Here is a 23,591-nt window from a genome sequence, read left to right as displayed (position 1 = left end):
ACGACATTCTTCTTCTACGTTAGTTAATGCCACACCGGATGCGGAGAGAACACTCGATTTCCTCTCGTGGCCAAAAGTGGGTATCACGGTGTTGGGCCCAGCTATCCTCAATATGTAAAAAACTATTTTAAAACGAATTGATTTGTAAATACTAATGATCTACATTTGAAATAAATCAACTATATGGTCTGTATGATACTTAAAGTTGCTAAACACAAATCATTTAAAAAATATAGTGGGCAATACTGCAAATATACGATTGCCCACAACTTTATTTGTCCCTTATTGGTCGATTCCATCCATCCATTTTCTACCGCTTGTCCCTTTCGGGGTCGCAGGGGGTGCTGGAGCCTATCCCAGCTGCATTCGGGCAAAAGGCCGATGCCATGAATTGATTTACTTGGACCCTGACTTAAACAAGTTGAAAAACTTATTTGGGTGTTACCATTTAGTGGTCAATTGTACGGAATATGTACTATACTGTGCAATCTACTAATAAAAGTTTCAATCAATCAATCAATCAAGGCGGGGTACACCCTGGACAAGTCGCCACCTCATCACAGGGCCAACACAGATAGACAGACAACATTCACACTCACATTCACACACTAGGGCCAATTTAGTGTTGCCAATCAACCTATCCCCAGGTGCATGTCTTATTTTTTTAAATAAAAACACTAAATTTTCCCTAGTGTGTGAGTGTGACTGTTCTGTCTATCTGTGTTGGCCCTGTGATGAGGTAGCGACTTGTCCAGGGTGTACACCGCCTTCCGCCCAAATGCAGCTGTGATAGGTGTCCAGCAATTCCCCCCCCCCCCCCCCCCCCGCGACCCCGAAAGGGACAAGCGGTAGAAAATGGATGGATGGATTTTGTATTACCATAATTTTTATTATTATTTAATACACACGTTATCAATATTTATGTAAGTAGTGTTGCTGATTATTTTTACAATTCCTTTTTTAAGGTTTCTTAAATTATTTGTGAGTTTTCCTTTAACATGTTGGTTTTGGTCATAATCGAAATAATATACATATAATATATTTCATACAAACAGAAAACATATTTTTTTACAACAAACCTATTTGTGAAAAATGTAACAATGATGTACATAAATAAAACTATATAAATTAACATGACAATAACAGCAAAATGACTCAGCTATTCCCTTTTATTATAAGCAATCGTTTGAGGGAAAAAAAATCCATCATTCAAGATAAGTAAACAAAAGCAAAAATTGCTTTTGGCTTTCATTTAATTACATTTTTTGGCTTTTTTTCCCCTAAATGCCTCATATATATAATAACTTATTTAATGAGTTTGTAAACAATATACAGCAACACTATATAAATACAACAATGTAACAATACGAACAACACAATGAAAAACAAATCATTTGTGCAAAACAAATAAACCAAAGGAAAAATTACTATTTTCTCATTTAAAAAAACAATCAATCAATTAATCAATCAATCAATGTTGATTTATATAGCCCTAAATCACAAGTGTCTCAAAGGGCTGCACAAGCCACAACGACATCCTCGGTACAGAGCCCACATAAGGGCAAGGAAAAACTCACCCCAGTGGGACGTCGATGTGAATGACTATGAGAAACCTTGGAGAGGACTGCATATGTGGGTAAACCCCCCCACCCCCCCAATAGTAGATAATCAGTTTGTAAACAATATACTGTAACAATACAAACAACACAACAAAAAACACAAAAAGGGACATAGAACATACAAAGGACTAAAGATATTGAATCCATCACCATAGTATTAATCCAATGTTGGTATTGATGCACTGCCTTCAATATTTGGCTTAATTCGCCCACTCTGACAATAGATCCATTCTACAACCACACATAGTAATATTAAGATGACATATTTGTGTAATATTTGGGTCTTCATTCTGACCTCACTTTTTAGAAAGAATGTGTTTTTGTGAAAGACTTTTCCATCGTAAGAATTTGAGTCAATTGGATTGTTGAAAAAATCCACGCTATCTGACAGTAAATTACTTTGAATCCATTTAACACGAGTCTGTCTTCATATCAAAGACCAATCCTTTTTTGTATAGCAGCAACGCAAGCAAATCCTCTTCTTCCGTATTTGGCATTTCCTCTTTGGAATCCGTCAGGGCCTTCGAGATGAGGTTATCGCCATTGGTCTCCTCAGACACCATTGAATCTGTCCTCCTTATATCAATGTGCAATGACATCACCGTCTCATTTGCATTCTTGGCGAGGGTCTCACTCAGCGGCTGCAGTGTCACGTCATGTTCCACCTCCTCATGCTCCTCCTGCGTCCAGTTCTGGTTTTCACAACAACATGTTTTTCTTTATGAGCGCAGCTGAGCTAGTCCAAACCCAGCAGGCACAAGACATTAACTGAGAACTTGTTGAATTAGGTCCTGACGTTGAGCAACTCAAACCTAATATTGGAACTAGAGATGTCCGATAATGGCTTTTTTGTCAATATTCCGATATTGTCCAACTCTTAATTACCGATTCCGATATCAACCGATACTGATAAAAACAGTCGTGGAATTAACACATTATTATGCCTAATTTTGTTGTGATGCCCCGCTGGATGCATTAAACAATGTAACAAGGTTTTCCAAAATAAATCAACTTGAGTTATGGAAAAAAATGCCAACATGGCACTGCCATATTAATTATTGAAGTCACAAAGTGCATTATTTTTTTTAACATGGGACATGCTCTCCCTGAGAGAGCATGAGGAGGTTGAGGTAGGCGGGGTTTGGGGGCAGGGGAGCGGGGTTGAGGTGTGGGGAGGCGGTAGCGGTAGGTGTATATTGTAGCGTCCCGGAAGAGTTAGTGCTGCAAGGGGTTCTGGGTATTTGTTTTGTTGTGTTACGGTGCGGATGTTCTCCCGAAATGTGTTTGTCATTCTTGTTTGGTGTGGGTTCACAGTGTGGCGCACATTTGTAACAGTGTTAAAGTTGTTTATACGGCCACCCTCAGTGTGACCTGTATGGCTGATGACCAAGTATGCATGGCATTCACTTGTGTGTGTGAAAAACCGTAGATATTATGTGATTGGGCCGGCACGCAAAGGCAGTGCCTTTAAGGTTTATTGGTGCTCTGTACTTCTCCCTACGTCCGTGTACACAGCGGGATTTTAAAAAGTCATAATTTTACTTTTTGAAACCGATACCGATAATTTCCGATATTACATTTTAAAGCATTTATCGGACGATGATATCAGCAGCCCGATATTATCAGACATCTCTAATTGGAACAACATGCTTTTTCTTTCTGAAGTTGATTTGACCATTGAATTTTGGTCATTTTCCAACCAATATTTAACAACACAAATACAACGTTGAAATAACATGCTTTTTGAAAACGTTTATTCAATGCCAGGCTGTGACGTTGATTTGACCCTTGAAATGTGGTCATTTTCCCAAACCAACGTTTTACATCAACGTTGCCTCAATTGACACAGACAACTATTTTGCAACATTGTTTCAAAGTCAGTTTTAAAGGACTAGTATGTATAATCAACGTTGTATCAATGTCTTGTGCCTGCTGAGAATAAAGGACGTGATTGTCTCACATCATCTTTCAGCAACAGCAGGGAAAATGTCAAACTCTCACACTTTTCCCCTTTCTCACTTTTGGAACGAGTCTTCTTGAAAACTGACATATACTACTTACTACAGTTATTAATGAAAACATTTACCTGATTCACTGGTTGATGAAAGGCCAACTGTAAAAAAGAGGGCTTTGGCACTGGAGGACATATCTTCTTTTTCATTCTGAATTTAAAAAAAAATGACAAAAGGTTAAAGACAAAAATCATATACTATATATATATATATATATATATATATATATATATATATATATATATATATATATATATATATATATATATACACACATATGTATATAACATATACTATATATTTTATCCCTAAACAACATTTAGTGTTTAAACAAAAAATATGGGTAAAAAGATATAAAGCTCCACACTGTGGAGGGACATTAGCCGCTATCTCGCTAGCGAGGAAGATACTGTGTAATGAGGACGCCTTTGTCAAATTTGTATTTGTATTGTTTAATGTATTTTTATCGATCACCTTTATCTCTAGCTTGCAGTCAGCCAAACCGCTCTACAGTCTGTTTAGCTATATTCCTCGTCCTGCTGTGATGACGATACAAAGAAACATTGTTTTATATGTCGCCACGGAAGCAACAATTTGTGACTTTGGAGTGGCTTTGCACTGTGGAGGGACGTTAGCGAGAATTCTACAGTACGTTGAGGACACGATCGTTCACTTGTTGCTGTCAAATTTGCACAACACGGCTAGCCTGTGTCATCAACATGCTCTATCATGATATAACGATAGTATGTACCTCTAGTGATGTGTGCAGCCTTCGAGGGTTCAATTGGATTTGTAACAGATACAATCAAATCCTAATAATATTAAAGACCGAAATGGGACCACAAAAAAATCTTGTTTCGGGACACAAGTTTAGACTGACTGAAAGGGGTGCGTTTAAAGGGGAACTGCACTTTTTTCCAAAATTTGCATATCATTCACAATCCTTATGTGAGACACATATATATATATATATATATATATATATATATATATATATATATATATATATATATATATATATATATATATATATATATATATATATTTTTTTTTTAATGTTTATTTTTAATTTTTTCAATGCGTTCTAAATCGTAACTACCGGTAATTGGATTTTCTCTAGTCTGTCAAAAAGGTGTTCTAGAAAACATCCAAAACCTCCATCAACGTACTATACACAAGCTGTAAGTATATTTGTAATGTAGTAACAGGCACATTCATAATAACATGTAATATTTGCGTATTTTGCTCATTTTGAGCTTACAGCAGTGCATTGATTTCACAGACGCATCACAACGTTCACTATTTTCTTCAACAACAACACTACTACCCATGGCACACTTCATGAGAGACAACAAAGACTACTTTGGGACAAATGATGATCCAGATCCTTATATTTTTGAGCCTGAATATAAGGAGGGTGAGCTACAAGTTTTAGAAGCTGAGTTCTCAACAGATCCAGCTTTAGCAAAATACTAGGCATAATGCAGCAGTGAACATAATAACACAATTACTTACTGTACATTGTCGGCTGTCACTGGGATACCGACTGATGGGATGTTCCCGTTAGATGAAGGTTTAAAAAAAGCTGCCGCAAACAAGCGTCTTTTGGTGTTTTTTCACCTCCTCCGGGTATAAGTTAGACATCAAAGTTGACCAACTTTTTGGTTTATGGCCACAACTTTCTACTATAAAAGTGAGAATCATGATTTATAATCTAGAATTAACTTTCACCAACTCAGAGATGATGCAGTAGCTCACCAGCTCAGTCTGTCCATACAGCTGCATAAGCGCGTTAGCTCTCCACATGATCACTGCGCCAATAAAAGCAGTCCCTTAATGTTAGCGCTTAAAATAAAAATTTCGCAAACACTTGGTTAATATTCAGGTCACGACTCACGAGATGCAAATGGAGTATTTTTGGCACTTTTTGGATGTTTCTTAGAGGGCTTTATGGGCGCAATAGACGCAATGACGCCATGAACCCCATTAGCTCCGTTGTTAGCTGACTTTTGCTAGCGTTTATTTACGAGTTAGAATGCATAAAAGAAAAAGAAAAACATGTGTTCCTGTCTGAAAGAAAGGCAACATGAACATAAGTTCAGTTCCACTTTTGGTCAATTTACCGTATTTCCCGGACTATAATGCGCACTTAAAATCGTAATTTTTTCTCAAAACTTGACAGTGCACCGTATAACCTGGTGAACCTAATGCAAGGAATAAGTTTGGTTAAGCTTACCACCTCAAAGCTATTTTATTTGGTACATGGTGTAATGAGAAGTGTGACCAGTAGATGGCAGTCAAAAATAAGAGATAACATAAGAGATAAGTGTAGGCTGCACTATGATGGCAACAACACCAACATTTTAAATGTTCCATTGAAAATATAGAACATTACACACGGCGCTCAAAAATCTATCAAAATGTTTTAGTACGACTTCGGTAAGATATGAAGCCGCACCGCCTGAAGGATTGTCGGCGCATTAAACATACAAGTATTATTATGCTGAGTGTATAAGGTAAGACATATTATCTGGCATTTTGTTTTGCAATATTATGCAAAAGCAACTTTTCTTACCTTCTAGTAGCTGCTGATCTGTATTTGGGATCTGCATAAATCCTGAAAAATCGATAATCTTCTTCTTTTTCTCTATCTTCTTGTCATGTGACATTCATCCTCCTCTGTTGCCATTTCTAATATAAAGTAGTGTAAAGTTCTTACTTATATCTGTCAGTAAACTCGCCATGAAAGCGCTAAAACATACCGGTGTAGTGAGTTTACATTATTCACCCAAGGAACGTTTATTATTAGAGTTCCAGTCGGACGGTTTTTCACGGGACACATTTGCGTTGTGGTTGTTTCCGTATGAGGAGATGCTGCTCCGTTATTGATTTAAGTATAGTCTGAATGTCATTAAAACAGTTAGCACCATCTTTTGACACTTCTTCCACCCCCGTCCTTGCACGCTACAGCGTTCATACTTGCCAACCCTCCCGATTTTCCCGGTAGACTCACGAATTTCAGTGCCCCTCCCGAAAATCTCCCGGGGCAACTATTCTCCCGAATTTCTCTCGATTTCAACCCGGACAACAATATTGGGGGCGTGCCGTAAAGACACTGTCTTTAGCATCCTCTACAACCTGTCGTCACGTTCGCTTTTCCTCCATTCAAACAGCGTGCAGACCCAGTCACTTAATATATGCAGTTTTTACACACACGAGTGACTGCAAGACATACTTGAGCAACAGCCATACAGGTCATACTGAGAGTGGCCGTATAAACAACTTTAACACTGTTACAAATATGCGCCACACTGTGAACCGACACCAAACAAGAATGACAAACACTTTTCGGGAGAACATCTGCACCGTAACACAACATAAACACAACAGAACAAATACCCAGAATCCCTTCCAACACTAACTCTTCCGGGACGCTACAATATACACCCCCGCTACCACCAATCCCCCCACCCCTCCATGTTGTTTGTATTGTTACAGTATATTGTTTACAAGATGATCTGTAAAACATAATCCATACAACATTTTGACCAAAGAACCACCATTACATGTTATGTAGACCACAAGGAAGTGTTTTCAATTTAGAAAGAAAAATAATAATAATAATATGACTCCTTTAATGCGCCCTATAATCCGGTGCACCTAATATATGACAAAGATCAAAAATAGACCATTCATCGGCAGTGCGCTTTATAATCCGGTGCGCCCTATGGTCCGGAAAATACAGCATTTAAAAATTCACTTTTTAAAGCAGGGTTCATTACCTTTTGCAGATACACGTGCACACTATTAGTAGCAGGATGAATATGGTCGCCAACACCAAGCCAAGTTTCAACACGCCTATTAGGGAGAGAAAATATATTCAAAATTAAGTCCTAATTTAATCTCTTGTGGCTCATACTGTGTGAATTCATATAAAATTGCTTGATAGTGTGAGTTTGGGCTAAAAAAATACCATTCATAATATTCAACGGCAGTGTGTTGATAGTTATCGTGGCCTTTGGACCTTCTCCTGCTGCTGTCACCCCAGCTACACTGATGTTGTATGTGGCATTTGGCCTCAGGTTTTCCAGTTGGAATTTTAGCAAAGAAGCCGGTATGAGGTGACATTCTGAAATCAAACGGGGAGTAGGAAACGTCACAGCAGAACAACAATGCACAGACATTGGCACAGCAGGTCATTTGGAGTCTCCAATTAACTTCATTTTGTATGTTTTTTTGGGGGGTGCGGGATGTGGGAGAAAGCAACATCTCACAAGAAAACATGCAAACACAGATATGCAAATTCGTAAATGTGAAGCTGGACTCAATTCCACTGTCCTGAAGTTAATTAATTGACAGTGGTACCTCGGTTTTTATACGGCCCACCTTTCCTTTGATTTTGTTTTACTTACCCGTTTTTTTTGTACATTGTCTTAGTTTATTATACGACCAAACACTGAATCGATAATATGCCTTATGAATTCATATTGCAAAGTATAAAATATATCCATTATAGATCAAATCGATTATTTTTACCCAAACCTAGTCGTCACAGTGTGATGAGAGGGAGGGGAAGATGTAAATAAAAATAAAGTTATGTGTTGTTGTTCAGGTTGAGTGCCAAATAATAATCTGTAGTAATACAGGTATTACATTTATTTAGATGCTTTATCTAATTATATTACAGTACACATCACATACATTCGTAATACACTTCCATATCAAAGATTAGTATTCTTTTAGTTGTTGTTGTATTTTTAAAGCACAATTTTACAACGATTTTGCCCTTTTAAAGCATTTACAAACATAAAAATGGCTGGATAAAATAAAACTATCAATACTACAGTAGTATTGGTCACTAGAGAGACCAAACCCATCAGCACGGTCCACAGTATTGAGGCCACTGATTGGCTCAGCCTCAGGAAGCAGAACTATATTGGATTAAAAGAGGATAAATCTGACTAAAGGGTGTTACTTCATGTCCAGAGAGCTCTCAAAATGTTGAAAAACTTATTTAGAAAGTTGTGAACATGTTTGTATGCTCTAGCTGTGAAAGTATTGGATTTATGATTATTAAATCCTACTTTGCGGAAATTCATTGATGAATAACAAGTTAATGTTCGGAGTCGATTAGCTGTGCTGAATTAGGGATTACTTAAACCCTAAAATAATAAATATATAATATATAATAATAAAAAATGTTTTGCACCAAGTGGCCCCTTGAGTCAAAAAGTTTGCCCAACCCTGAACTAGTCATTTGCCCATCTGTCATTCATTCCATTTATTTGCAGCCCTTTGAGACATTTGTGATTTAGGGCTATATAAATAAACATTGATTGATTGATTGATTGTTTTTATGTTGCCGTCGTTGGTTTGGACCCCAGGATGCAGAGCAAGAAAAGCAAAGTACAGACAAGAAGTCCATTTAATTGGAAAAAACAGGCAATGCACAACAAATCCAGTGTAGCGTAGAAGTGCACAGAAGACAAACACCTGTAAAGGTACAAAGCATAATGACCCAACAGGTGAAACTAAATAGGCTAGATCAGGGGTCCCCAAACTTTTTGACTCGGGGGCCGCATTGGGTTAAAAAAAATTGTCCGGGGGCCGGGCTGTATATATCTATATACATATACATACACATATATATATATATTCCGAGCGCGATGATGTTACGTTATGGTCGGGAAAATGCATTTTTAGACAATATGAGTTACCTGAGCGGCTAGGAGACACAGAGAGTAACAAGCGGTAGAAAATGGATTAGAAAGGACATCCATCCATCCATTTTCTACCGCTTATTTCCTTTGGGGCCGCGGGGGGCGCTGGAGCCTATCTCAGCTACAATCGGGCGGAAGGCGGGGTACACCCTGGACAAGTCTCCACCTCATCGCAGGGCCAACACAGATAGACAGACAACATTCACACTCACATCCACACACTAGGGCCAATTTAGTGTTGCCAATCAACTTATCCCCAGGTGCATGTCTTTGGAAGTGGGAGGAAGCCGGAGTACCCGGAGGGAACCCACGCAGTCACGGGGAGGACATGCAAACTCCACACAGAAAGATCCCGAGCCCAGGATTGAACCCAAGACTACTCAGGACCTTCGTATTGTGAGGCAGATGCACTAACCCCTCTGCCACCGTGAAGCCCTAGAAAGGACATATTAAAAAAAATAATAAAAAAAATAAATATATATATATATATATATATATATACATATATATTTTTTTTTTAACTTGGGACTTCCCGCGGGCCGGATTTTGGATGTTTTTTTGTGCTCTGATTTCACTTTATGCTCTGATTTCCATTAACTAATGGAAATCAGAGCATAAAGTGAAATTGTAACAAAACAAAGAATCCAACAGGAAGTATAACCAAAATAAGAGCACCAGGCAGGAAATGATACAAAACAAAGCAACAAGGTCAAAACTGTCATGTGGGAACATGACAGTATGACTGCAAAATAACCCACCATTGGGCCAAAGAAAGTTGGAAGTACAAGCGAGAAACCTTTGAGAATTTAATTTTTGTCATTTATACATATTTGCATTGTTTTCTGCATGTGAAACTATCATAACTATAATAGGGGTTTATGTTAATATTTGTGGGTGTCTAAAAATGATTTTTTTGGATTTTTCAATGGAAAAATCGCCTTTTCATACGAATCGAACTTCGCCTAACCTTTTGAAACAACACCCGAGATATCACTGTACAACTACTGAACGTTCGAGCGTTTGTACTGAAGTACTCACGTTTCTGCTCGTCCTGAGAATGGATGATTACACTGCACAAGTTGTAGTGAATGAGGAAACCTCTCCGCTCCACCACAGGAATGGCTTTCCAAGACACCGTCACAGAATTGCGTGTTTGATTAAAAGCAAACAACTCCTGGGGAGCTTTTTTTGTAACTAAAAGGCCAAGGAGGAGAGATTGCGTTAGGGCTGCAGGGAAAATCGAGCCAAGCTTCATTAATTAACTTTCCCGAGGAGCTATCACATTAATTAATTGACTTTCTTTTGACTTGTCTTTATTACGTGCTTGACTGTACAGTGAAGTGAGCGGGAGTGCCATGTTTCTTGACTGGATGGATTATTATCAGTCTTTCTAACAGTTTCTAATAAAAAAAAAATTAAAAATAAATTTTTATTGGCAAAAACAATGTTGAGCTCAAATTGACTTACCGTTTTCCTTTCGATAAAAGAGACACATGTTGACTGTTTTTAGTCTGTTTTTGACACACTGGTGTTCAAAGTAAAGGTAACCCACATAGTCCTTAATCCCTACAACAGAAAGAGAAACAGTCAAGCATCAGAACTGCAGGTCCATCTCAATAAATAATTTCAAGCTTTCAATTCTGACTAAGACACCAATAATAGCTATAATAATCAAAAATATAGCAAAATTAGGAAATATATAGTTAAGACTAAGGCAATGGTGGGGGAAAATTACAGACACAACAAATAGTTTCACTTTGGGCACAATTTATGCATGTACTCAAATTGTTTTGGGCCAGTGGTTGAGTTATTTTGAGGGGGACAGTAAATTTACACTGTTGTACAAGCTGTACACTGACTCCTATCAAAACTTCATTTCTTTAACGTTGTCAAATGTAAGGATAGCATTAAATATTTGTAGTAATGTGAGAAGTGTACTCACTTTTGTGAGGTACTGTAAGAGGTTTACTTTTTTAAATTAAACTACTGAAATAAATTAAAATACATTTAAATTTACTGAGATGCACCTGTTGTATGTGCATCGCACATAATTATTAGGGGTTTATTTCATTTTTTTGGGTGTGTTAGAAAAGTACAGGATATTTTAGACAAGTGCTAACTAAAAATAATGATGACTAATACATTTGTAAATATGTAAATATGTATTTTCTGCTCATTAGGCTGTAACAATTTTGTTTTTTAAACTTTTGTCCATTTTAAAGCAGGGAACAAAAAACTAACTATTACATTTGTGTGTAAACAAAGGACGGTTAAAATAGCAGCAATAAAAACAAACAAAACAACATCTTATCATGCAAAACTGTCTTGACCTGCCACATCCGGTCTAACAATATTTTGTGTTTCCTTAGCTTTGTATTGCCTTCCTTGGTTTACGGCTATTTCCTGTCAAGCGCTCTTATTTTAGTTCCACTTCCTGTCTGGCGGTCAGGGCTGGAGATTTAGCGGGGGGTGTATATTGTAGCGTCCCGGAAGAGTTAGTGCTGCAAGGGGTTCTGGGTATTTGTTCTGTTGTGTTTATGTTGTGTTACGGTGTGGATGTTCTCCCGAAATGTGTTTGTCATTCTTGTTTGGTGTGGGTTCACAGTGTGGCGCATATTTGTAACAGTGTTAAAGTTGTTTATACGGCCCCCCTCAGTGTGACCTGTATGGCTGTTGACCAAGTATGTTTTGCATTCACTTGTGTGTGTGAAAAGCCGTCGGTATTATGTGACTGGGCCGGCACGCAAAGGCAGTGTCTTTAAGGTTTATTGGCGCTACGTCCGTGTACCACTCCGTACAGGGGTGTTTTAAAAAGTAATAAATTTTACTTTTTGACACCGATACCGATAATTTACGATATTACTTTTTAAAGCATTTATCGGCCGATAATATCGGCAGTCTGATATTATCGGACATCTCTAATGGATGCCAAGTTTGACAGTAATGATAGCAAGTGTAGTATCAATATATGGTCCATGCTACAGTGTTGGTTTTGATATGTTTCATTATTTATTATTTTTTGTCATTTTTGTTTTTGTTTACAGGAAATAAGTCCCTGGACACAGGAGGATTTTGAGGGCAAAAAAGTAAGGATTTGACCTGGAACTTTTCTGACACACCTTGTATAGTTACGTAAAAGTTACAGTTCCCCTTAATCAGAGTTGATGGCGTTGGTTCTTCAACAACAACTTACTGTTTCTATTGACCTTCCTTGTAGTGGTCTCTGTGAAACTTGGGACACTTTCCGGCCTCAAGTCTTCGCCTTGAAGCTCGTACCACTCACGGCAGCTGGAATTTTTGACTTTCTTGTCCATTAATGTTTTATTACAAGCTGTAAAAACAAAACAAGATATGAATAACCATAATTACAACAAAGAAATAAGAATTTTCTCTGCATAAATGACAGGGACTAAAGCTGGGGTGTTTAATGTTTTTCCACAATGAAAGAATGCAAGGGGTCCCTTTGATACATTTTAAAGATGCTAAAATCAATTCAATGTACATCAGTATATGATAAACTAGTTTAAAAACCTGGGATTTCTTAGTTTTTGTGGTATAGGTGACAAGCAAATACTGTTTTATCTAATACAGTATCGTGGTACCTCAACTTAAGAATGTTTTGAGATAAGAGCTGTCTTTTGGCAAATTTTTATGCTATGAGTTACAAGAAAACATTTGAGGTACAGGCATTCCTGCCTTTAGTTGGCGTAGCGAATGTCACAGTGAACCCCATAAGAACTGCCCAAAACATCTGGTCTTACTCGCGAGCATTACCTTACAGCAAGAGGTCGACATAGCTTTGTTTATCCACGCATGAGAGCGAAGAAAGGGAGTGTGAAGGACAGTGCTGGGAAGAAGAAGCGGATGATATTCATTGAATTAAAGAAATAAAACATGACCAAGCCTGTCGCAGTTTGAGTGTATCACTGCTGGTCTGCACCATATTGAAGACGAATGAGTCGATAATGTCAGCCAAGAATGTTGAAATAATATCTAAACCAGGGGTGTCCAAACTTTTTGACTTGGGGGCCGCATTAGGCTAAAAAAATTTGTCCGGGAGCCGAAAGCCGACTGCATGTAAAGTAACAGGATATACATAAATATATGTGTGTGTGTGTGTGTGTGTTTGTATACAGTATATGTGTGTGTATATATGTATGTATATATACAGTGTATGTATATATATGTGTGTGTGTGTGTGTGTGTGAACATATTATATTAACATAATGGATATATAAATAATATAACTGGCTATTAAGAGTATGTGAAAGTTCCACCCTTACCTAGTTTACTTTCGTGACAACCTTCTTAAAGCTTTGTAATCAATCAGAAAATATTAAGCAGCTAAAATGCGGCAAGCATGGATAAGTGTGGAGAGTGTTTTACATTTTTCCCTTCATGCATTTTCTAATAGATTTAAATGGGTGTCATTTGGATTTTTTTTTAATTGTGTTTGGATGTTTTTCATAATATCCACAAAGACCAGTGAGCAGGTTGTTTTATGTGTGACCTTTATGTGAGTTGCATTTGATTTTTTTATGCACCATGACTAAGGAAGGTTGTTTGGATTGTGACATATAAGTAAATGTAGTGCTACATGATGCAAAGTACATGTAAGGGTCATTAATCTGATATACTCTCATTGCCATCAAGATGTAGTAATTGGAGGCCACATTAGATTAATTTGTAAGATACTTCATTAAATTCATGACGTTACGCATTGATGGACTCATTGCAAATTTAATATGGGCCCATTTGTAAACCCCTAATCTACACGGTTGACATTTATGCATACACATATGGAAAAGCTGTTGATGGTATGTTTGATGTAGAAGCAGCTGGAAGGACATATAACAGGGTGATTTTCAGTACGTCATGATTACATTTCTTCATAAAATTGCTGTAGTTGTTTCAACACTTACTATTGTATTGTTTTTTTTAATATTAAATGTGTATCATATACAGCAAGAGTTAATTTTTCTTGTTAAAATACATGTTGCATTAAAATTGTGATGTTTTGGTGGGTCAGGCATCGATAAAACTGATTTAAATTCACTGCAACGAGAGATTTGAAAAAAGAGCTCTGTCACAGAACCAATTAAGCTCATATGATAAGGTACTACTATTTATACCTCATTAATAATGAACACATTTCATTTCAGAGCATGTCGAGGACCAATAAAATGCTAGATGCGGACTGCAAATGGCCTCCAGGCCACACTTTGAACACCACTGGACTAAATCATTGGGGCACATCTCTCCTCAACCATCAAGCTCTAGAAAGGCCTGAATGAGAACAAGAGAGCCCCGACCTCAACCCATAACAGAGATGGTGAGTCCTGAGTTTCGAAATCTTACGTTTTAAATCGTGAGCCACTTCGGCCGGTACTTGTATGACGGCTTGGGGAGAATAGCCTGCTGCATTCCTGGCAACAACAGAGAAGTTGACAGGAGAGTAGGACACGTAGTATGTGTATTCCGTCTCCTCCATGCGATGTAGTTTCTTATTACAAGGACATCTTCTGGAAGACCGAGTGTCGTTCAGGATGTAGGCGACTCCTGAGACTGCTGCTGAAGGTTGCACTGGCTAAAGAGACAGAGTGCAGTTTAGTCAAACTGCCAGAAAGGCATTATTACTGTACTGACCCGGAAATAAGACGGTTTTATATTCAGGGTGGACTGGCAATCGAGAGTAACATTTTTTTAATTATATATTGAGTTGGCAAAGCATCTGTACAAGGATTGTAGTGGGCCAGTCCGAATCAGGGCTAATTGTTTGTCCCAGTCCACCCCTAGGGTTTGTTTCATAGCCTCCTGAGCACTTTTGTTTTCAGTCAAATTGATCTCACATGACAGTTTGGATTACGTTTGTTATTTTTTTGTGTTTAGAATCACTTCCTGTCCTGCTGCTCTTGTTTTGACAGAATTTCCTCTTTGGTCTCTACGTTTCAAAGCACCTTTACTTTCTGTTCCTTGTCCTGCCTTGTCATTGTTTATTAGTTCTATTTAGTTCCACCTGGTTCCGTCCTTCAGGACTGGATCATTGTACTTTGTAGTCTGCTTAGTGTGCTTGTGTCCTGTGGAACTTGGTTCCTGCACAGCTTTCCCTTAGCTTGCGGTGCACTTCCCAGCTGCACTATAACTTTAGTTTTGTCATTAAATATGCTTTTAAAATACGTTCTACGTCTTGGGGTAACGTCGCAAGCAACGCTCACCTGAGCCTGACAGTTACACATTTTAGGGGTAAAAATAGCCCTCATCTATTTGTACACTGTACCATAGGTCTTCAACAAACAAGAGGTCTGTAACCACTAAAGGGTCCACAGAGGTACTGCAGGGGGTCTTAAAACTTTTGGTTGATTTGGACTTTTTTTTTCTCATGCATTGTTTTTTTTATTCGGTCCGTAATTTTTCTACACATTTAAATGTCTTAAAATTTTGACCCAACATACTGTAGTGTGTTGGGTCAAAATGTCTTCTATTTCTGGGGCTGAGGTTGCTGAGGTAGTTAAAAAGCTCCTCGGTGGCAAGGCACCGGGGGTAGATGAGATCCGCCCGGAGTTCCTTAAGGCTTTGGATGCTGTGGGGCTGTCTTGGTTGACAAGACTCTGCAACATCGCGTGGACATCGGGGGCGGTACCTCTGGATTGGCAGACCGGGGTGGTGGTTCCTCTCTTTAAAAAGGGGAACCGGAGGGTGTGTTCTAACTATCGTGGGATCACACTCCTCAGCCTTCCCAGTAAGGTCTATTCAGGTGTACTGGAGAGGAGGCTACGCCGGATAGTCTAACCTTGGATTCAGGAGGAACAGTGTGGTTTTCGTCCTGGTCGTGGAACTGTGGACCAGCTCTATACTCTCGGCAGGGTCCTTGAGGGTGCATGGGAGTTTGCCCAACCAGTCTACATGTGCTTTGTGGACTTGGAGAAGGCATTCGACCGTGTCCCTTGGGAAGTCCTGTGGGGAGTGCTCAGAGAGTATGGAGTATTGGACTGTCTGATTGTGGCGGTCTGCTCCCTGTACGATCAGTGTCAGAGCTTGCCGGCAGTAAGTCGGACACGTTTCCAGTGAGGGTTGGCTCCGCCAAGCCTGCCCTTTGTCACCGATTCTGTTCATAACTTTTATGGACATAATTTCTAGGCGCAGTCAGGGCGTTGAGGGGATCCGGTTTGGTGGCTGCAGGATTAGGTCTCTGCTTTTTGCAGATGATGTGGTCCTGCCGGCTTCATCTGGCCAGGATCTTCAGCTCTCACTGGATCGGTTCGCAGCTGAGTGTGAAGCGACTGGGATGAGAATCAGCACCTCCAAGTCCGAGTCCATGGTTCTCGCCCGGAAAAGGCTGGAGTGCCATCTCCGGGTTGCGGAGGAGACCCCGCCCCAAGTGGAGCTGTTCAAGTACCTCGGAGTCTTGTTCACAAGTGAGGGAAAAGTGGATCGTGAGATCGACAGGCGGATCGGTGCGGCGTCTTCAGTAATGCAGAAGCTGTATCGATCCGTTGTGGTGAATAAGGAGCTGAGCCGGGAGGCAAAGCTCTCAATTTACCGGTTGATCTACGTTCCCATCCTCACCTATGGTCATGAGCTTTGGGTTATGACCAAAAGGACAAGATCACGGGTACAAGCGGCCGAAATGAGTTTCCTCCGCCGGGTGGCGGGGCTCTCCCTTAGAGATAGGGTGAGAAGCTCTGCCATCCGGGAGGAGCTCAAAGTAAAGCCGGTGCTCCTCCACATCGAGAGGAGCCAGATGAGGTGGTTCGGGCATCTGGTCAGGATGCCACCCGAACGCCTCCCTAGGGAGGTGTTTAGGGCACGTCCGACCGGTAGGAGGCCACGGGGAAGACCCAGGACACATTGGGAAGACTATGTCTCCCGGCTGGCCTGGGAACGCCTCGGGATCCCCCGGGAAGAGCTGGACAAAGTGGCTGGGGAGAGGGAAGTCTGGGCTTCCCTGCTTAGGCTGCTTCCCCCGCGACCCGACCTCGGATAAGCGGAAGAAGATGGATGGGCACTGTAGTGTAGATTAATAACGGCAGCGGCGTGACCACCCTATTCACTCACTGTATCTTGCAGGTTTAAAATAAATACATTAATAGATATGTTACCATTTAAGATAGCTTGTGATTAGCGTGTCAGCAGCATTAGCTGCCAGCAGGCAATTAGAGCGCTAGTTGCCAGTTTGCGGTTAGTATTTCAGTGTCTTAGTATAACAAGGTACTACAGGTGCTGAAAAAAATCGATTCACATCTGGATCAGGATTCTTATGTGTTACTATTTTGAATCAATTCATAATTTCCAAGAATCTAGTTTTAAAACGTTTTTTTTTCAGGCCATTTCTATGCTTACTTTGAGTCATGCTTACGTCATATGTGAGCAGTCAAGAAAAGCTTATGCAACCTACTTTGGAAATGTTTTATTTTAATTCCTATACTAAACAATATATTGCAAGGCTTGGTTAGAATCAAGAACCATGTTGAATCGACAATCGATTTTGAATCGAATCGTCACCTCAAGAATCGGGATCGAATTGAATCGTATGTTATAACATTCACATCCCTACAAGGTACCTGTTAGGACCAGTTTAGTTTAAAACACAATTTTATACAAGATATATAAGTTCACTCCATCTTTTCCATCAGTTTAGAGTCCTTGGCGTGGAAAATGTTGAATGAATTGTCCAATTATTAACTTACCTTCCACACTAGCGTGACCTTGCGAACGCCTTCTAATGCTTCCAGCGTCATGTTGACATCCAGTTTATGTTCAAGCTCTGCATTAAGAAGCTAAATATTGGTAAGCAGCATTTTCACATTCTACTAAAATGCTTCAATATCTAAGAGCATCTTCATTTCATTTTTACTCCCAGATGATTACGATATATCGATGTTATCAATTTGTATAAATGAGGTTGATGTCACCTGAAGGGGCAATCACAGTTGGAGACCAGTCGCTCCACAGTGGGTTGAGAGCCGCTTTTGTCTGTTGTCTGAGCCGAACCTGGTAAGCTGTATGCTTTTGAAGATGCTTAATAACTAACATGTCTGCTTAAGAAAGACACAGAAAATACAAAAAAAAACATTTTTCTGAAACAAATATCTTTATATCTTTTAAAATTACTTTCTATATTAAGACCTACCAGTTCACAAACTAAACGAAAAAAGGCTTCACTACACATTGTATATATATATATATATATATATATATATATATATATATATATATATATATATATATATATATATATATATATATATAGTGTTTTTCGGACTATAAGTCGCAGTTTTTTTCATAGTTTGGCCGGGCTCCAGTGCGACTTATATATGTTTTTTACCTTTTTTATTATGCATTTTCGGCAGGTGCAACTTATACTCCGAAAGATACGGTATATATATATATATATATATATATATATATATATATATATATATATATATATATATATATATATATATATATATATATATATATATATATATATATATATATATATATATATGACCCCTAGTATGACATGCATTAAGTTACAAACCCCCATATAACGGCATTTATATCTATGGGCCCACATGTATAATATCAATGTTAATGTAACTGAGAGTGTACAAATGGCCCCAATAAGGGTCTACTACTATTAACTATCTGTCATTTAGCTGGGGACACCCTACAACTATCTCTAGGGGTCCCTGCAATCCTGTATATGCATATATTTTAGTTTGCCTTTTTTTTGCCCACCCTTATAATGTTATTCATTTTCTTTGCCTACAGTAAAAAAACAAAACAAAAACAGCATCTATCTATATCTTGACAAAAAAAACAACAACAGTGACTTGTGTGTTGTTTGGGAACAGTTGATAATAGTTATGTGCAGTAAAACTTTTCATGAACTCAATTTACCTTAATGTGTGTTCCTAAATTTGTGTTGGACATCTTAAATGAAGAGAGCAGTTATGACTAAAAACTAAAAACTAAGGTTTTGGGCATTGTTTTCTCTAAACGCATACATTTGTCTAAATATGGCCAAGGACACGCATTATTGTGGGTTTCCTGCACGTCGTCTTCATCACTAAAGGAAAAATCTGATCTGCGGGAGAGAATCCCTCTACCATTTTCAACTATGTTTCTTTTATTTTTGAGTCGTCAGCTTGAAGCGTCCCTCCGTCTCTGACTCCCTCGTCATCATGTGACATGAGTGCGTGTCTGTTATGATTTTGCTTCCTGGTTTCGATGACCCACCTTTACTTGCCTCTGAATGGCCAATCCGTAATGTTAACCTTAGAAAGTCATCATAAGAACACCAACCAATCATCATGGATTTTCTCCGTATGTATGGATGTTCTCATTCATCCAGGTCATTGGAATATCTTTGTAATTTTTTTGGCCTGGATTCGCAGTCCATTTTCTCTTATTGTAGCTTGTAGCTTTGATGTAAGCTACCTAGCTACATGGGTCTAAAAATAGCAAAGCTACAGGAATCGCTACTCGTTCAAAAAGTAGTGAAGCTACCGCCAAGCTACTGGGAAATGTAGTTAAGCTATGTAACTACATGTAGCTCATTACTGCCCATCACTGCAAATCTGGAATATTTAAATGTTATATGTTCATTATTATACATTGTCCCATGTAACAAAGATATAACACAAATAACAAACGGTGACTTCCTATTAGAAGTTTTATTAAACATCTATGAACAAGCTTATTGGCGTGTCGGAGAAATTGCAGTCATTCATAAATTACTTAATGTTTCTGTGTGGTCCGGGAGCAAATGCGTCACAAAGAGGTACCGCTCCCCAGACCGGTGGTTAGAAACCACTGCTTTAGTGGATGCTGGTTCTCCAAAATATACAAAATTAGACCAATAGAGAAGGGCGAGGTTTGAACCGGCCCTTAGCTTTCTCAAAATGTGGATCCCTAAAACAATTTAGTTAAATATCCTGAGCTAGGATCTTCGGAATTAGGTTTGACAAGTAGTGCAGCGTTACAGTGGATATAAGCAACATTATTTAGGGGTTAAAATAAACAATTTGAAATGACTTTGCTGAGAAAACTACATAATGAAACGTTTTCTTGCATCAAGGTGGAGAGATGTGTGTTCCTCTTATCTTCCCATAATTTCTGGGACATTTCTTCTATTTTCAAATGCAAATGTTTACAAGTATGTCACAATCTAAAAAGATCCAATGCAAGAGACGATGGTGATTATTTGCTTTTTGGTGTTATTGATATTGTTATTGATAATACTTATGCACTACTGCTCACAGCAACGGTTGTCTTTGTTTCAGATCTTGTATTGCATCTCATTTGCATTTGGCTGTGGAAGAATAACTAACGTTGTTGGCTTAGTCAATGCAACAAATAGAAATACTCACACGTCAAATTCTGACTGGGCAGGAGCTCTGTCAGGTTGGGCATGAGCTCTGTCAGGTCTTGTCTCTGCAATGTAGAAAATAATCAAAATTCAAGTTATAGAAAATACATCAATAAGCCACGCTGGATTTAAATAACTCACCTTTTCCCATGACAGAGTGTCAGCTTTTCGAAACCAGACCTCTACCAAGGCAGGGTGTTTCTCTGCTGCCATCCAGGTCAGTTTCAGGTGGTTTTGTATCCAGGAAACTAAAACGTCTTGTGGTGCTTCGAATTTAACTGTTGAAATAAATGATTAAAAAACTGCTGTTTGCAAAGAACCAACAACACTTCTAAGAAGATGTTTGATGCATTTTTAGCAAGTATTGTCCCATTAATGAGGTCTGGTGAGGTACCTGAGGTCAAAACGTCAATCACCGAGTTATCGAGTTATATTCCTAGATGCGTCAATTTATAGCGTAACTCCTACAAAATAAATCTCTCAACACTGTGGAGGACGCTGGTTATCAGGAGGATATGTCATCCTCACACACTTTCTTCATTCAGGTTTGTTACGATCTGTGCTGGCGATGCTAGTCTGGATTCCAAGATGCAGAAACTCAGAAAAACGAAAAAAAGTAGTGCAGCAGGAAAGTGCACATAAAGTGATCAAAATGACCCAGGTATGTGGCATAAGAAGCATATCTGTCCCTTGTTGCCAATCAGGGAGAATAGAGTAGTAGTGTTGGAGGCACAGGAACAGGGGGTGCAAACTAAAATAAGAGCGCTGGACAGGCAATAATAGAGAAACTAAGGAAACTAAAATTAAGTCCAAACTGAACACTACAATAATGTCACACTTCAGAAATATAGATAAAAAAATATAGTAATAAAGAAAAAATAATAACTGTCCTCGAAAAGGAGTAGAAAGTAGCAAAAAAAAAAAAAACTACATACTGTACATATATATTTATTCTTTTTTTTTTTCTTCTTCCTATTTTGTCTTATAAACATTATTTTAACTTTTAACAATACTTTCTGGATGATCTGACCAAGACCCACAGCGAATGACGAAAAAGTGTGAATAACGGAAGCACCCATAAAAAGCCCCCCAAATGCCTATTTTTTTAAATGTTGATAGTCTAAACCAGAGCCATACAACTGATGGCTTCCCGAGGCCATATTTAGCCCGAAGACCCGGCCTCCGAGTTCAGTTCCAAACTTGGGAGCGACTAACCTTTTTGCTGAAAATCCCTAAAAACACTCGAGCGCTGTTTTGTGGATGAGCTTTTCTGTCCGTAAAAACAGGTGGTCCTGTTCAGAAGAATGTGGACCAGTTTAAGCACATTTCTTGTGTTTCAGTGATGAGTCATGACTAACCATTTGGTGAAGTCAAACCTTTAAGGTAAGACACATCTTGCATTGACTTTTTAACCTCTTAAAGGGCCAATGTCCATTACAGTGGACACTTGTGTTGCGTATAACATGTTAGAATAATGATGTACACATTATCACACAACTCTTATGCTTAAAGGCCGTTGCTATAGTTATTATCAATTGTGCTGAAGTTGTACTTTTCTATCTGTGCAAAGGGACAACTTGCAATCTTGGATTGCGAGTCGTCTCGTATCAGTGTTTGTGTCCTGCTAAAGGGCGAACATCGAGTACCGTGACGCAGACAAAGCAGAGACAGGCCGATATCACGAGTGTCAGCACATTTCCATTTCTGAATAATCATATATTGTGTCTAACTGGGGCTGCTGATATTACCCACCTGCCTTCAGAAGCAGCCTCAGTGATGTAACCAGGGACCTCCCAAATAAATAGTGGAGCACGTGGGCTGTGCCTAAGAGCGTAGGTTGGAACTGTAACTAAGTGTACAGCCCAATACGTCTCTCCTCATGAGTAAAATTTAACTCTCTGCATGATTCGTTGCTTCTTGTCTGTTTAATAGATGTCATCAGTGTTTGAACCTGACAAACAGAGTTATTTTTTCTGAAATAGGTGACTGTGACCAAATAAATATATTCTCAAAATAAGGATAGTTGTGAATCCGGCCCCTCGGTTTTTAGCTTTATGGAAATGTGGCTCTCGGAACAATTTAATTCAATATCCCTGCATTAAACCCAGTAACACAAGCGCCAAAATATGGTCCGCCATGTAATTTATTATTGTCCGCCACATTATTTAAAATGGCCCGCCGTGTCATTCATTTAATGTGATATGCCACATTATTATATGTGGGCCTCCACGTCATTTAAAGTGGCCTGCCACATCATTTGCCATTTTATGTGTTCTGCTTTGTTATTTTACGTGGCCCGCCTCGTCATTTAATGTGGTGGGCCTTTATCTGCTTGTCACCTTGGCCTACAATTTTTGAGCAAGTTATCTATTAACCTGCAAGACATATACTGTAATTGCAGCATATGCAAATAATGTAACGAGGCTATTATACGTTTGTATTTATAAACATTCACTGTTGCAAGTGGACCTGTGAGGGCAGCCATAGCTGTGATAGATGTGGCCCTCAATAAAAACAAGTTTGACACCCCTCCCCTCTAATATTTCACCGTTATTTAACGCTATTTTTTACAAATTGAGAAAACATTACAGGCATTACTCAACATCACATCTAATAACATCTTGTAACTTCTGTAGAGTCTGCCCCTCACCTGTTTCGTTGAGTACAACAGATGTCCTGATTGACGAGCACGTGGAGTCTTCTACATGGGCGTCCACCCAAATGTCAACAGGTCTATATTTGATGAGCTGCTCGTCAGGGAACTTAGTGTGGGTCTCTGTTTCGACCCTTTTTTTTTTGTCGCTGCAGATTTCAGGATATACTGTAGATATTACCAAACAACCATGGGAGGACATGTACATTATTTAATAATCATTGTGGTAAT

General features: G+C 38.9%; 1 protein-coding gene across 1 annotated transcript; it reads right to left on the bottom strand.

The window, feature by feature from the left end:
* Positions 1-1,173: 1,173 nt before the first annotated feature.
* il12rb1 (interleukin 12 receptor subunit beta 1) lies at positions 1,174-23,562 on the bottom strand. Its single transcript, XM_061976394.2, has 13 exons — positions 23,358-23,562; positions 20,849-20,985; positions 20,709-20,772; positions 18,264-18,386; positions 18,039-18,115; positions 14,710-14,938; positions 12,545-12,682; positions 10,819-10,917; positions 10,390-10,545; positions 7,605-7,760; positions 7,414-7,489; positions 3,706-3,781; positions 1,174-2,311 (listed from the first exon to the last, which is right to left on the bottom strand). Exons 1-13 carry the CDS (start codon positions 23,560-23,562, stop codon positions 2,030-2,032), a joined length of 1,818 nt encoding a protein of 605 aa, XP_061832378.2. The 3' UTR covers positions 1,174-2,029.
* Between the last annotated feature and the right edge of the window lie 29 nt (positions 23,563-23,591).

This window comes from Nerophis lumbriciformis, linkage group LG14 (genome assembly GCF_033978685.3).
Source record: "Nerophis lumbriciformis linkage group LG14, RoL_Nlum_v2.1, whole genome shotgun sequence".
NCBI lineage: Eukaryota > Metazoa > Chordata > Actinopteri > Syngnathiformes > Syngnathidae > Nerophis > Nerophis lumbriciformis.
This window is presented reverse-complemented; position numbering and strand designations above follow the sequence as displayed.

What these genes read in the sequence shown, in the direction of transcription:
- il12rb1 (XM_061976394.2), bottom strand. Translation starts at nt 23,562, where the DNA reads ATGTCCTCCCATGGTTGTTTGGTAATATCTACAGTATATCCTGAAATC. An exon ending in AACTGTGATTGCCCCTTCAG is followed by an intron (nt 18,116 to 18,263) that starts GTGACATCAACC and finishes TTCTTAATGCAG; the next exon opens with AGCTTGAACATAAACTGGAT. An exon ending in TGCACGTGTATCTGCAAAAG is followed by an intron (nt 3,782 to 7,413) that starts GTAATGAACCCT and finishes TTTTAAATTCAG; the next exon opens with AATGAAAAAGAAGATATGTC.